The sequence below is a fragment of the Neovison vison genome, chromosome 4 (genome assembly GCF_020171115.1).
Source record: "Neovison vison isolate M4711 chromosome 4, ASM_NN_V1, whole genome shotgun sequence".
Lineage (NCBI taxonomy): Eukaryota > Metazoa > Chordata > Mammalia > Carnivora > Mustelidae > Neogale > Neogale vison.
The window spans coordinates 198,851,801-198,867,933 of NC_058094.1; the positions used below are offsets into that span (position 1 = coordinate 198,851,801).

At 44.9% G+C, this 16,133-nt stretch overlaps 1 protein-coding gene across 1 annotated transcript in view; it reads right to left on the bottom strand.

Annotated features, from left to right (window-relative positions):
• Positions 1–6,211: 6,211 nt before the first annotated feature.
• WNT2 (Wnt family member 2) overlaps positions 6,212–16,133 on the bottom strand; it is a 47,492-nt gene continuing 37,570 nt past the window's right edge. The window contains exon 5 of the mRNA XM_044246436.1: positions 6,212–10,630. Within this exon, the coding sequence (XP_044102371.1) occupies positions 10,401–10,630 (230 nt within the window). The 3' untranslated portion in view covers positions 6,212–10,400. The remainder of the gene's footprint in view (positions 10,631–16,133) is intronic.

The following is a 16,133-nucleotide window of genomic DNA, read 5'->3' on the forward strand; positions in this document are numbered from 1 at the left end:
TTTTGGGGGGGGGCACCTGGGTGGCTCAGGTCATGATCTCAGGTCAGAAGGCTCACCTCTGCCTTCTGCTCAGGTCATGATCTCAGGATCCTGGGTTTGAGCCCTGCATCGGGCTCTCTGCTCACCAGGGAGCCTGCTTCCCCCTCTGTCTCTGCCTGCTGCTCTGCCTACATGTGATCTCTCTCTGTCAAATAAATAAATTTTTTTTTAAAACTTAGAACTATTTGTTTTGTTTTGTTTTAGGCTAATTCATTGGCTAGGCAATTTTTGAAGTGTACAGGTCACATTCATTCTAACATCAAACTTAACAAAGAGAGGCTGATAAGCTGTAAATGGTCAGGACTATATATTTATATTAATTTTTTCCTCCCCTAATGCCATTTCAGAAAAAAACTTGTTCCCGGTTGATTCCCTGTGCTGGTGGTCAGATTTTTCTTTAATTGACTGTATTGCCCTCTGACGATTCTGACTTCATGTGGGAAGAGATGGAATGCTGTATCTTAATATCAACTCCTCACCTCAAGAAGACCCAAGACCCTGTTTCCTGTCCTGCCTTGGCCTTTAATTTAAAACCCAATCTTCTAGGGGCACCTGGGTGGCTCAGTCAGTTATTAAGTGTCTGACTCTTCATTTTGGCTCAGGTCATGATCTCCAGCTCATGAGATCAAGCCCCTTATAGGACTCTGTGCTCACTGTAGAGTTTGCTTGAGATTCTTTCTCTTCCTCTGCCCCTTCCCCACTGCTCACGGGCTCTTGTACTCTCTCTCCTTTCTCTCATAAATAAATAAATACCCAATCTTCTAGACAAGCAGATTAATAAACCTCCATGGGGGGCACTAAGCCTTGAGTTTTTAGCATCCTCTTCATTTTTAATATTTGGAGATTTCCTGTATTTGAAGGTGGGAATGGGAGAATTTACTTATATATTTTAAAGGACATTTATTTTACCTATGTTAAATTTCTAAGCATTTTGCTTCAGAAGGCTTCTTTTGGGAATAGTCTTCCATATTACCAGAAAGAGAAGTCTCATTTATTTCATTTACTTTATTCAGTGCTGTTTCCCCAACACTGGGGCAAATATTTGGTAGATGGTTAATTGTGCCAGGTATTTGTTGAATAAATAATTGTTAAATTAGGGAAGGGAGCTGAATAACATTTATACATTTTAAAAGAAGAGTTTTGAAAGATAAGTTCTTAACTCCCAGGCAGCATTGGTAAGGGGGAGAATTTTAGGCCCAATTTTTGGTCGATGAAAGGAAAATGGCATTTGGGGATGAGTTGTTTCTTCTCATGATTGTCAATATAATCTACATAGGGAACTGTTTCTGCTATAGTTGTTATAAGGAAAAATGCTTACATGTCCAAGAAATAGGGAAATTGCTTTTGGACATCATCTCACTCTATTTATTGGTCCAAAAGAATGAATCACATTCTAGACGGGATTACACTCCCTGGATTTTATTTATTTATTTATTTTAAGGACCACCTTCTCCATGATCTCACATTTCTTAGCAGCCTTCTCACAAATTAAAATGCATATCTGGGGACTTTTTTTTTTTTTTTTGCCATGAATAAACATGCGTATAAATCTATTCCATACACTTCTAGAATAATTGTGATAAATGCTCCACCCTCTCCCCTGACCCATCATTTAAGATTCCATTTAGATAAAAATTCTTTCTTGATCTCCTACACTCCTCAGATATTCATATAAGATCTTGTCCTTGGTTCCCTTATACTCTGAAGAGAACTTTCTTCTGCTAATTTAGCCACCACCAGAAAAAAATCCCAGCTGCAAGGTTGGATTAATTCAAGATCAATTAGAGGTCAGTGCCAGCAACATGTTTTACTCCAGCCTTTACTGGATTGTTTCCACATTAGAAGGAAGAGGAAAGATCACCTGTTGTTTCTAGAGACATTATCTAATAATCTAGGATTATACAAACCTCCACAACTTGTTTTATAGAAAGACCACCTATACTTTATGTTAAACAAAGTGAAAATACTATTAATCCTAATAGATGCTTATATCATATTTATATGCACTTTGTACCTTTAAAACTATTTAAAAATACATTATTATGTTTAATAAAATTCTGAATGTTTGTTCTTGGGCATTGTTGCTAAGGAACTTTTGACTTTCTTCCTCAGTATAAGAGGCCAAGACTATTATGAAAACTATCTTTAAAAATTATTGACATGTTAATTCAACCTGAGTAATCAAGCATTAGGTAGGGGTTTGAGGAAAACTTAAATAAATCATGATTTATACCAGGTTTGGGTTGGTCCTTGGTATTTTTAACCATCTTCAACTGTGGAATCTCCATATAACAAAGAAAAGTAGATTTCTTCTGACCAGAAATTCCAGATTTGCTAGGAGGATTTAGAAGCCATTTTATTTTAAATAAAAGTGTTTTGTTAAATGTATAACTATAAGTCACTTATATTCTGATAGAGTTTTGTTAGATATATATCTGCATATGATTTGTTCTCTGGATTGTGTATAAATTTATTCAGAAATCATAGACAGATTTTGACAGTCTACACATCCTAATTTTTGTTTGGAAAATGTGGTCATTGAACCAACTGAATCATTTTCAATAGCTCGTTGGACAGAATACTTGTGACTGAGTTTTAATCAGAGGGTGCTCAGATATACTGGAAAGGACATTGGAAAGGACATGGAATCAGAGTTAAAATACAAATATTTGAGTCCAGACCCTGCCTCTTTTATGTCTTTTTATGATCTTGGGCCAATTACCAAATCCCTCTGAAATTCTTCTCATCTTAGAAAGGAGGAAAACCATATCTATGTCTAAGTTGTAAGGCCTAAATCCAAGCATGTACCTAAAAGTGTTTATAAGTGTTTATAAGGTAAGAAGTGAAGAACACGTGTTCCGTGTTAGCCCTTCCCAAAGGCTCCGAGCAAGGGCACGTCTTTCTTAGTCACTGTTGTGTTTCCAGGACTGTATGTAGTAGAGCAGTTGACTCAGTAGATGCTCAGTACAGACTGATTGAATGAATAATAATTGTTCTTCCCTGAAGATGATTCAGTGTCTTGCTTATATCACAGTCTGAACCATGAAATCTCTTTTGTTTTCCCATGAATAAGATGTGGAGGTTAGAATAAATTATGTGCATTGTTCCTTCCAAATGTGACATTCCAGGATTCCATGAATCCTTATTCTCAGACTCTTGGAAGTGTCATGTAACCTCACTGCTCTGTTGAAGTCTCGTATCCATATGACAGAACAACATAATTCTCAGACACCCTTTAATTGTATGTCTGCAATATACAAACCAGAGGGATCATCCTGACCCGTTCAGTCAGTTCAGAAAAAAAATGAAAGAAAATCACCAGTGAATGAATGGTTACTAGCCAGAAGCATTCAAATTCATTTGTCTGTACAGTGTACTGAGTAATTCTTACTCCAGTTACTAAGCCCTGTAGAAGAGGGAAATTTCTCATCTGTGAATCATGATTCAAATAAAATCTCCAAGGGCTGGTGTAAATACCCACAAAACACTGGTGCTTATTATTTCCTGAGAATTTCTGAGAAGATAAGGCATTGTTTATAGTTACAGCAATATATAAGAAAATTAAACCCATACTCCCTTCTTCTCGTTGTACTCTTGGGCTGGGAATATTTGTCTTGATTAAGCATGATTCCACAATGACGACTCAGAGTTCAAGGCCTTTCATGAAGTCTTGATTACTATTGGAGATTAATAATCGAGGGGCAGATGCCAAAGTTCCGTTTGGGCAGGTAGACTTTGGAGACTCCACTTCGGATTTTGTTTTCTGTATTTCCTGCTATTTGTTCAGTGTGTCACCTCCACCTGTAACATGAGGCCCTGAAGCATTCACAGACGGGTTACCAAGCTCCCCAGCCTCTGCTGAAGTAACCAGTATGAGCAATCTGACTGCCTGGACACTGGAGGCATCTTCGTCATTTAATTATTCAAATTGGGTTTGTGGGCAGTAATATGATTCCTCTCATCCATGGAACTTAGGAAGGCCTGCAGGACTTAAAATAGGATTGGGTGGACTGCCTGGGGAAATCCAGAACCTATGATTCAATTACAGGGGCTTTCACAGGGTCAGTCGCTACTCGGAAATTACAAAATCAAGTTAAGAGTCCAAAAATAGTCTAAATGGTAAGCTGATCATGTTGATCAGATTTTAATTATGCTCTATTATCTAGAACTAGATTATAGCATGAAGGAACAGATGAAGAGATATTTGTTCATCCAAGTGGTTTTGTCTGGTCTTTATTTTCATGGGCAACCTAAAATATAAATTCAGTTGGGCCCATGAAAAATTGTCAAGTAGAAGAAGTCTGGCTTTCCACTTCCTTCTTTCAGCCAGTTGTCATTGGTCCCAAGTCCTCTGTCCAGCTGAGGTTATCCTTTATCTGCCATCCAGGCTTGTTTTTTTCTCTACTCTGCCCCATGTTGTATCTGGTATGTGTTCTCGCCTTCCCACGCTTCCCTGACACACACTGGACAACACTTGGATTGCTTCACTCTCCTAAAACTCTGCCCGTACAAGGCTAGCGTTACCTGCAGTAGCGACAACTGGCAGTGTGTATGTGTGTGTGTGTGGGGGGGTCGGTGTTCAATGATTAACCCGCAAATGATATCCGTCCTAGCCTTAAACTGGAGATTCTATTTTTATTTTATTTTATTTATTTATTTATTGCCTGAAACTCAGTCTTTCTCCGTGTTTTGGTGCCTCCTCTCTGTTCTGAGAAGCTCAGAATTACCCAACTATTTTATGCAGAGCTGTAACACTTTCACTCTTTCATCTTCCAGGCCATATCTGGGGGCTTTTCTTTCCCACTGAGTGTTGTAAAAATGAGGAGTTCGTAAGAAGAAATTTTGTCTCCAGCTTCTGAAACCACGCTGTTGTTTTTCCTTGCTAAGCTTCCATCCTTCCTTTGATTCCCTACAGTTAATGGCCATCTGGAGAAACCCAGGAGCCTGGTGCTTTCCACCCTCCCAGGACATACAGTGATCTTCGAGTCTCAGCCTGTCTTGTTCTGCCGCATGCTCCTGAGGGATTCTCTGATACGCCCATTCCAAAAGATTCCTTCCCAGCTAGTCTGATGCATTAATACAGAGTTTAATCCCATTAAACTATCACTCCCAGTGAAGTGTTCCTAACTGAAAATGGCAGAAATGTGTACGGATTGCGTTTTGATGGAGGACTGGATGCAGAGTATTTTATCAGTGGTTCTCAACTGAACGGTTTAATCTTACACCTTGCTTCCTCCTGCCCTCACCAGGAACATCTGGCAATGTCTGGGGACGCTTTTGGTTGTCACATCTCAGAAGCAGGAGAGTACCTCTGGCATCTAGTGTGTAGACAGAGGGTTGCTTTTGAAGATTGTACAATGTCTAAGATAGTCTTCTCACCCGAAGGGCTAGCAAATAGGGAAGTTTCATTGATAATGTTTGGGCAAAAATATTTGGGGAAAATGGTCTTCAAAGAATCCATGTAGAGACAAGTATCATTACCTCATTACCTCTTCTGCAGTTCATCCTAGAGGGACCACAAGCAGCCTGACAATCAGGCCACCTTGGGGTACTTGATGGGCATAGTCAGCACCTTGCTTGGTCACGTCACCCCAAAATAGTTTATCAGGGAAAAGCAAATGTTGGGTGGATTTCCTTTGCTGGAGGAGAGTTTATTTCCATTTTCCAAGCTTTCCCTACTTGCATGTGAGTAGCACCCACAGTCAGGATACACAGATTTCAATTCAGGGGCAAGGGACCTTGTATGTTTCTAATCAAGGTGAAAAAAATACCATTTAAACCAAAAGCAAGCACTCTACATGGAAAGCAATAATTTGGAGAGGTCAGCAGCGTGGGTCTAGCTGCTGTGGAGAGACACTGAATTTATGAACACAGCCAAAGCATGCTGGCACCTAGAGGGGGTAAGCACTTAAATGGCAACACCAGGTGAAAATGTAGAATAATCCCTCAGTCAGGAATATAAGCCTTACCCATGAGTTCATACGAGTATTTATCAGTAAGGTAAGCCAACAGTCTTCCCCGAAAATCTTTACAAACTTGAAAGCCACCTCTTAATAATGTTGTATAGGAAGTGTATTCCTGAGAGAAGACAAGGGACTAATTTCCATAACCCGCAAGGATTTCTTTCCACCAGGGGGTTTAGCAAGACTATCACAAGTTTAAAATAACAAAGTCAACACTGAAAATTCTCTTTATTATGTTTTGATTTCACAGAAAATGTAGACTTGTAAATAACAATAGTTCTTTGTAACAATCTGCGTGACACTTTTATTAGCTCATGGAAGTGGGAGGTTTGGTTAAACAGGAATCATGTGAATATCAGGGAAAAAAAAAACTAGAGTTGGAACAACTATGATTTAGAAAAATAATAATCATGTTGGGCTTTGCAGACCACCTGTCACCTTGCTGATCCCCTGAAAAATGTAAAGAACATTCTCATGGATGAGTGAGAATTTTCTCTGCCTAGCTAAGGAGAACGGCAAAATAAGCATGCCTTTGTGAGCTTATACCAGCGGGCTATTTTGCAGAAAGTCAGCGTAGACCTGACAAAAGCAATTCACCAGTTTTAGAACTGGCAAGGTTTATTTGTTAAGAGTATGTTTCTTGCTCTTAAGAGAAGGAAACCCAGGTTGAAGTACAGTAAACAGACACAAAAGGATGGTTCTGGTCGATTGGACGCCTCTCTGAGCCTTTATTTGAAGATCAGGCAAGAGGGGAGATGAATGTTCTTCAGCTGAGCGAGACACCACCAGCCCCGGGCTAACCTTTAATAAATGAGACGTAATAACAATATCTTGGCCTGAAACTGCCATCCAGGACAAGTGCATGCTCAGTCATGTTGGCTGCTTCGGAGGGAGCCCTGCTTTAGGTTTTGTAGAGCTGATGGAAGATTCCATAATAAATTAATCGGGCTGAGAAATGTCAATGTGAAGTTCGGTTTTCTGACTCAAAAGCTACTTTCTTTGAAAAAGAAATGTGATACCTGATGTTATTGAGCTCCGTGGTAACTCCAACAGAAAGGAATATGGTTCTGACGATCGAGAACATCTCTTGAAATGAACCTGTGCAGCCTCGCACAGAACTACACCATGGGCGGGGAGAATGCGGGTAGTGCTGCCCGAGGCTTTGCACCTCTGGGCCTCCCGATGCCCCCTTGGGGAGTAGATGCTAGGAGGGGACAGGGAAATGACCACAGGAGGAAGGGCGGCTGTTACCCACGGGAGCTGAGAAAGCCACTCTGCTCTGTCACCAAGTTCAGCCAGTCACTTGGCAACAGCCACCTGGCTCTTTCTCTCTCAAGTCTTTTCCCCACCATCCAGCCCCATACAGAATATGTTGCCATTTGGTAGATCCTTCGGGAATGTTCCTTTCAGTATGGTGATATCTGTATTGTGCCGGGGCCTCCATCCTGGAGGGGCACAGAGCCACGGTTGAGTGTGGTCCTGGCCCTTGGGGCTCTTGTGCTGGAGCTTGAATGTGAGAGGCTATCCTAGGGTAACCAGGATGCACCCCGACAAGGCATGCTCACAGAATACACAGATCAGTCCAGTCCAGTCTTGCGAAGTGCAGACCAACGTAGGAAGGCACAATGACCGAAGAAGACAACTCATTTGCTAAGATCAGAGACCTGTGCGGATGATATTTTTATTGTAGAAGACCCCACCGAGTTAGTTGAGATCTCCTGTCATGTTAGAACTTTTCTGGGTACTTCAGAACATTAGTGAACATCCTCTTGGGTCTAGAAATCTTTGTTTTATAGTAAGATTTTCATTGAGAGGGAATTTGTAAGGGATCTGAACTGAGCAGATTTTTTCATTTTGTTTTGGGTAATTTGTGCCACACATTCCCTTAAAAGCCTCAGGTAATCAAGAGCTCAGTATGACTTAGAATCATGCTGTCTCGATCCCAAACCCTAAAGAAAATGAGTTTGAATTTATCTTCAACTGTTTTTAAATGTTTTCCCTTAGTAGTGGAGATTTCCTCTTTCAGAAGTAAAAGCAGATAAAAATACTTCACCCTCTTATTGTGCCCTCCGTGATGGCCACACCCACCACCACTTGAGATGGCTGCCATAGCCTCCCTTACAGATTAGGAAAATTTGTGGCCCTGCTCATTATCAAGAAGGCTGCAACTCAGCATGAAATCAAAGTCAGATCAAAACATCCCAGCAATGAAAAGAAATCATGACCATCCCCTTTGGATACTAAATGACTTAGAATCCACTTGGGTTAATTCTGAGACAAATTAGATAAAGTGCTTGACTTTCCTACTCCTCTGTTTGCCATGGAGATGGGGGGCAATGGCAGATAAGTGCACAGAGGCCTTCACCTCTCTTGGTCTCAGCTTCCCCAGATACAGAGTGGAGGGAGCTGAGATGTCCTCTTAGATCCTCTCCATTTCTATATGCACCCATGGAGTTATGATTTCATAGTTCATCCAGCAGGCAGAAGGGCTGACAGCTGTGGGACCATTATGCAAGTCCCCTCACCACCCCCAGAAAGGTGTCCACAGGCAGCTGCAGTGTAACTAAGACGGTCCACCTGCCTGGACTTCCCACTCAGCCCTGAAGGCCCACGCTGAGCTCAGAGCAACTCTGTCCTGCTCCACTCTTCCCACCCTCTGAATCCACAGAATAAGAAGAGGATAGAGCTACTCTGGAAAAATCAGATGACAAAATTTGGGGTTTGGAAGTGAAGGAAAGGAGATGAATTCTGTTCGTTTTGACAAGGGCTAGGAGGCAAGCGTTAATTCTGGCCAAGGATCCCAGCAGGTTTTTGTCCGTGAGCCTCCATCTAGACATCCTGCAAGGACTGAGAAACTGAAGGCCAGGCTCCCAATGAACGGGTGAGCCTCAGTCACCAGGCACAGGGTACAGAGAATGGAACATCTTCTTAGTAAATGCGAAAAGACCACACTGAGAACCAGAACCTCACTGTACCAAGGGGATGAGAACTATCTTCAGATATTTCACCTTTCTTTCACTTACTTTGCAAAATGGGGTGGCAGCTTCTCTATTCCCTGAATGTCATCTTTTGTCTCATGGCTGAAGCCAGCCACAATTTGCACATTGATGTTCCCATAATTATAGCTGGTCCCTTAAATATAGTCTCCAAATGACGATTTGTTTGCAATATAATATACTAGGGTTGCCAACTATATAAGCAAAGCTGTGTGTCATTTGCTCTGGGCTCTGGTGTCTTGTCATCTTGTCAGCCTCAGATGAACACAATTCAACGTGACAGCACTTTTAAACATGCTTCAAGGGGGATGGGTAGAAGCTGGCACACATGGCCAACTCGCTCTGGGCATCTGTTTATGGTGCAGGCGTGACTTAGCTCTGGAAACCTCTGTGTCAGTGTGCTGGTTCCCTGGTCTTGTCATCCCTGAAGTTTTCTTTCTCAAAGCCATTTTGTCTACAAAATTCCACAGGTCACATGCATCATACCAGACAGAAATATCATTCCCCCTTTTTTCCTTATCTGTACAGACACATTTTCTGATATTCCACTTACTAAGTTATTTTCCTCCATCTTCCCTCAATAGGTAGAGAACACTGCCAGATCATCAATCTTCTTTTAAATTCCTTTCAGATCCTAAGGAAGAAGTCTCATTCCTTAAAGCTTCTTTATATCAAGGGGACAGTAATGCAGAACAATTTTTTTCTGAGGCTCTTGCAATTGTAAAGATTCCAAACTGTACCAAAGGACAGTGGTCCCACCTTGTCACATCAGACTTCAATAAGGCAATAAACGCCTTGAAAAATATGCATTTGAAACCTAAAGTTCATTGAAAGCCATTCTTCTCCAAGCAATTACCAATTAACCCTGGAGGGGTTGGCTGTGAAAAGCAATTGATCAGGCAGAAGCCTTGCTTGTTCTTTTCAAGATTTAAAGTTAATTCAGTGGCAATTGGTCCTGCTGTCTTTATCCTCCAGAGCGAAGTACAGAATTTCTCAAACTATGAGCATTTATTGTGAGACACAGAAAAAGCTCCTTTGGGACACTCTTTCCCTCTGGCCAAGTGCTAGGAAAGAGGAAAGAGGAAAGGTCTAGGTGGGTGGAGACTGGGATCAGCTAGACAACCCCCACCCCGCCGCCTCCCCCCTTCCCTTCTTAGCAGTCTGTCCAGACCAGGAAGAGATGTGCCCCCAGAATGCTGGAAGTCGGGGAGGATAAGGCATGCTTTATGTGCAGCATGTGGCCCCTGTCCTGAGGCCCTCAGGGAGGGAGAAAGGGCTTCTGTTGAGACAAAGGTCACATGCCTTAGGAAGTATCTCCCCGAGAAAGCCCAGAGGCCCAGGGTCCTTGCAGATCCCACGGAGTCTTTGCAGGAGGGCAGGTGTGCGGGGCCTTCCGCCGGCATCATGTGGGAGCCGCCCAGTCAGCGCTCTTGGGGGCCTTGCACGTGTGCACGTCCAGGGCCTCCAGACAGTCCTGACAGCGCACGGCACAGCACCAGTGGAACTTACACTCGCACTTGGTCATCCGGGTGACCCGGGAGGTGTCGTAGCCTCTCCCGCAGCACATGACCTCGCAGCTGTCCATGCCGCGGGAAGTCAGGTTGCACACGCGGCCTGCTGTCCCTGGGGAGCCTGGAAGACAAGCCGGGGAGGGGTCACTGAGAAGGTGTGGGCCGAATACAACAGGCCTCAGGAGTGGGAGAATCCCTCCTCCGGGATGGTGCCCGGCGCCTCGTCACCACAGCCTGGGGCTGAGCCCCTGTGCTGAGGCCCAGACAGGGTCTGTCATCCCCAGGCACCGGGCTGCTGTGAGTGAAGCCCTGCCCACAGGGCCAAGTCCAAGAAAGACTGATGTGAAACTTTGGAGCTGCCTGGGGCAACTTACCTCTAGGGCTCCCACTTCTGAGCTGGATAAATGTTTTGAGTTTAGCCCTACCCAGCCTTGTACAGGTGGATCACTGAGTGTGCAAGGCCAGCTCAGAATGAAAGAAGGATCTATCCTAGCTCCTTCCCACCTGCCCTCAAACCACGTCAAGGAAGCCGTGACCCAGGTTCAGAAGTTGTCAGAACTCACTCAAAGGGAGGGGATTCTCTCTCCCCAGACCTGACTACCCTGCCTTATGTGAAAGAGGAGAGAACTCTGGCTGCTGAGGGGGAGGCATGGGCATCGTTAGTGTAAGACCTTGAGGAGGGAGCGAAGCCCGTCTGCTTTACCACAAGCGCTAAGGGCCAGTGGACCGTCTACAGGTGTGTGAGGCTCCTGGGCAAAGCCAGGATGCTAAGCTTGCAATGAACAGAAGTGGCTTAAAAACCTATTGGAAACTACCACTGGAACATTGTCATAGTTATTTAAGGTGAGGTTTCCTAAATGGCAATTCATTTTTATGTATTTGTGTCTGAAAAAGACTCTCAAAGACAGGGTGCCTCTTCATGTGTTCTATTCCTGGGGAAGCACCGGAATTCTTTCACAAGAGTATTATTAGACAACAGAACAAAGTGTAGTGGGCCTTTGTGGAGAGTTTGCTCAGCTCAGAAGGATCCTTTCTGCTTCTGCTCTGGCACAGAAATGGACACTTGTTAGCCATGTTGAACACCATCACTGGCTCTGCTGGTGGCAGGTGACTGGACAGGGCATGGGGACCTGGCTTGTGCCAGCCAATCAGGTAGACTTCTCTGGGGACTGGCAGTTTTGCGGGAGCTAGGCGGTCGTGCCAAATACATATTCAATAGCCCCTGGCAGCCATCCACCATGATGAAGTGTGTGGGCAAGTGGAGGTCTACAGAGAAGTAAGAATGAGACGGATGTACATAGACAGTGAAGACAAGACATGGAAAGAGGTTGCCGCCCAGATTCTAGACTATCTTCCTGGAGCTGCTTCCATATATCCCTGAGGCCTGGCTGCATTCCAACCTTTGGGTTCCTAGAGATTCTGTATCCTTATGATAAATTTCCCCTCAGCTTAAACCACTCCGGTTTCTATTACTTGCAATCAACAATCCTAAATAATTGACAAACTGAGAGAAACTAAGCTCCTTATTTTTAAAAAAAAAAAAAAAAAAAGTGTGTCAGGATGAAAAAGACAGGGTCTTCATTCACTTCCAGTTCCTCTATCATTTAACAAGGAATTTCTCCTGCTTCATAACTCTTGCCCTGCCTCGTGACTCTCTTTGTTTACCGCAATCCAAACTGTGTTCCAATTATCTACATAAATGTCATGCTGCCCTGCCTGTCAAGAATGACCCAGGAAGCAGCCAGGTTCCAGCAGGCCGCGAGGTCAAGAAGAGGAGAGGCTGGGCAGAACTTGTTCTGCGTGATCAGGCCACTGACAGCAGGAAGACAGGCAGGGAATTTCATGATGACCGGAAGGATGGCAAAGGGCTGGGGTCAGGGGGGAGAAGGGGGTCAGCCAGGGATGGCCAGGAGCCTCTATCGCGCTGAAGAAGCACACAGAAGAGGGAGCACGTGGTGGGGGGCAATCATCAGGACAGTGCTCGGAATTACTGACTGGACAAGAAGGACTGCTTCTTAACAGCATGCCTGTTATTTCATTCAACAAACATCTGATGAACACAAACATGTAAGACACTGTGCCGACTCTTTAGAGTTTTGGGTAGTGGTGGTGGAGAGGTAAAATAATTAGAATTCACTTCCTGTTCTCTGAGCACTCATACTATAATGAAGAGATTACTCTGTAAAGAGGTACCCGCACTACTTTAAGATAACTGTTGTGTTTGCTGAAGACCTTCTGTAACCTCCAGGAGAGTTTTGGGCAAAGCAGCACTGGAGACAAACTCACGATGGTGGAATCAGGTTATTTAGAGCTTGGACACATCAGGATCCAAGTCCTAGCTTTTGTCATCTATCAGCTGGGCAACCTTGGGCAAGCTGTTTGATCGCAGTAGACTTTCAGTTTCTTCCCTTGTGAATCTGGGATAAAAATGGAGTTCCTTCCTCACAGGATTGTGGTGAGGAGGGAATGAGATCCTGCAGGAAAAACACCTGGCAAATAAGGGCTCAGTGAATGTTACCCTTCTACTCATTAGCCAGTTTATTGAGTGCCTACTATGTGCTGGGCACAGTTGTGGGAGCTTGGGATATATCAGAACAAAACAGAGATCCTGCTCTGAGGAGCTTATGTACCAGAGAGAGTGAGTCAAATATATAGTAATGATAATGAATGTTATTAATACCAATAGCAGCAAACAGGGTCAGAAAAGGAGCTGTTACCAGTTTTACAGAGGTGGCTTTGGAGGTAGGATGGAAAGGATAAGTAGGTCTGGAGAGAGAAGGAGGCAAAGGGCATCTTGGGTAAGACAGAACTCCCAGCAGACGCCCCGGGGTGCGTTCGTGGGATGCAGAGCCAGTGTGGCCATGGCACAGGCGTGGGGAGGCAGGGGTTCAGGGCCTTCCTGCCTTGCTACAGTTTGGGTTTCATCCCATGGTGAGCAGCAAGCCTGTCCAGATTTGTCGTCAGCGGAAAGCCTGTCGGCATGGGGCAGGGAGGTATCCTTGAGGCAGCTGGTTAGTCCAGGCAGGAGACGATGAGTGTAGGACAAATACGTGATGGGGGAAAGGGGGGACAATCACTAGGACTCGGGGACTCACGGAACTGGGGGCAGAGGGTTAGGAGGAAAAGACTGAAAACTGAGCACTTGGCTCAACACGAAGAAGGTAACAGGCACCCTCTGAGGAGAGCTGCTGTAGCAGAACCAGAGGACACAGCAGCGATCCTGTGGGGTGAGTGGGGGCGAGGGCAGATGGGCACAGAGTGTGGCCAATTTTCACTTGGTGGCAAAGCGGACAAAAGAGCATGACAGCAAGGACTGATGAGTCTGAGATGGGTCTTTAAGGTTGTGAAACTTAGGTGTAAAACTTAAGGTTTTAGACTGAAATTTAAGGACTTTCAGCTGGGTGACTTTGGGCAAGCTGGACTTTAAGGTTGTGAAATTTAAGGTGTAAAACTAAGGTTTTAGACTGTGAAATTTATGGGTGGTTTTTTTATGCAGCAGTAGACATCAGACACAATTCGGTAGGTTCTAATTACATAAAGTACGAAAGTGGGAAAAATCCGTCTATGCTATTTGAACTCAGGGTAGTGATTTCCCTTGGGAAATGGTGAAAAGGGGCATGAGGGAGGTTTCTGGAATACCAGTCCTCTTCAGGTCTTGGTCTGGGCATAGATTATATGGGTGTGTTCGTTGGAGACCATTCCCTGAGCCATACAGGTGGTGTGCACTTTTCTGTATGTGTTTCATGTTCTAGTAACGAAAAGAAGAGGGAGGAGGCCACAGAGGCAAAACCAGGAAACCAGCAAAACTCTGATAGGTGAGGAGCAGAAAGGTGTTTAACCTGCCTAGAGGGCAGCATTCAAAGGAGAGAGTGGCGAGAGCTGAGGCCGGAGAGGTGGGCAGAAGCCAGGATGTGGAAGGCCTTGGAGGACAGGTGAGGGCGTAGAAACTTTAACCCAAGGACAAAAGAGGGCTACCGAGAGCTTTTACCCAAAGGGGGACATGGTGGGTTTACACTCAGAAGGCTCACGGTGGGTGCTGGGGTCAGATGGATTGAAGAGGGCCAGGGTAAAGGCAAGGAGCCAAGTTAGCGGTGAAGCGCCCTGGGGAGGACACAGGGTGACCGGGACAAGGACAGCGCTGGTGGGGGTGGGAGAGGTTAAAGGGTTCAGGGGACTGTGGGGGAGGCAGGATGGGCAGGACACAGAGGGTGAGGGTCAGGAAATACTCCCAGGCTTCTGGCCTGAGGGACTGGGTTTATGCTGGTGACCTTCCTTGGGGTGGGACACCTGGAGAGGGGCAGGCTTTGAGCCGAGATACTGAGTTTTGTTTTCAACGCATTGACTTTGTTGTTGACAGTGGGTCCTCCAGGCAGGAACATTCACTGAAAATACTCTTTGGGACGCAGGAGAGAGGTCAGCGTGGAGATGCAGAGTGGGAAATCTTTACCTCAGAGGTGACTGCTGAGCCATGGTGCAAAGGAGACCCCCCCCCAATGGGTGTGAGAAGCACCGTCACCTGCCTCCCCAGAGGCTGCTGAATTTTCACCTTTTTGTGTTTTTTCCATAAACCTGCACACCCATAAGCATTCTTCACTTTTACCAATATGCATTCATTAAAATAAGAATGCACGCAATTGGAATTTTCTCTCCCCCTTGGTTCTGTGAGGTGTGTATGTGTGTGTTGGGGTGGGGGGTTGCGGCTAGAACAGGGAGGTGAAGAGTCTTATTCCCGAATCAGTCTATGGGCTTTTTACTGATATCAAACTTGGTGACCTTTCCCCGGTGGCCTGAAGCCTAAGAAGGTCCTGAGCCAGTGGTCTGACCAGCCGCAGTGATAGCTGGGGTGTTTTTGTCCTTCGGATGCAAAAAGTTGAACCAGACTCTGAACAGGAGGGCTCAGGGAAGTGACCTCAGTGCCATCAAATCTCTGAGGTGGTCAAAGTGATGGCCACTGACAAGAGCTTACCTCAGAAGTGGTTTCAGTCAAGGAAACAAAGCCTCTGGTGCTGAGATCTCAGTAGCTCAGCGTTTGGTTACAGAACGCCGGAGAACACCACTCACCACTCATCTGGACACACCACTCTCCACTGGCCGCCCAAACCAGGCACAAGGAGAGCCCAGAAGGAGGAAGAGGAGAAGGGTTTCTGAAGGTTGAGAGCCACTGATGTGAGAACAGGGGTCACAGCCTAGAGGAGGTATGGCCTCCTTGCGAGGACCCCAGGCTCCCAGGAATGTGCCAGCCAAGAGGTGCAGGGTGGCTCTGTCGTCTGGGGAGACCACGAGGCTACAGGACGATGGACTACAAATTAGCTCTTGCTCTGGGGTTTGCATCTAAGTAGATTTAATGACAGACTGTAGGGAAGGAGAGCAGTTTTGACACTTGCTGTCATTCAAGCAGAATATAGAGCAATTTCATGAAAACCCTGAAAAGAACATTTCTAGGGTGCAGAATTTATACAAAATTTGCTGGCACTGCTTTCCTTTACCAGAATGAAAATAAAGCCCCATTATCAATGATAGCAGAAAGGCTCTGATGTCTTAGGGACCTCCCACTGTCCTTTCCAAAACAGAAGACATCACCATTATTCTTAAAATAGGAGGTAAGGATAAAGACTATAAACTCT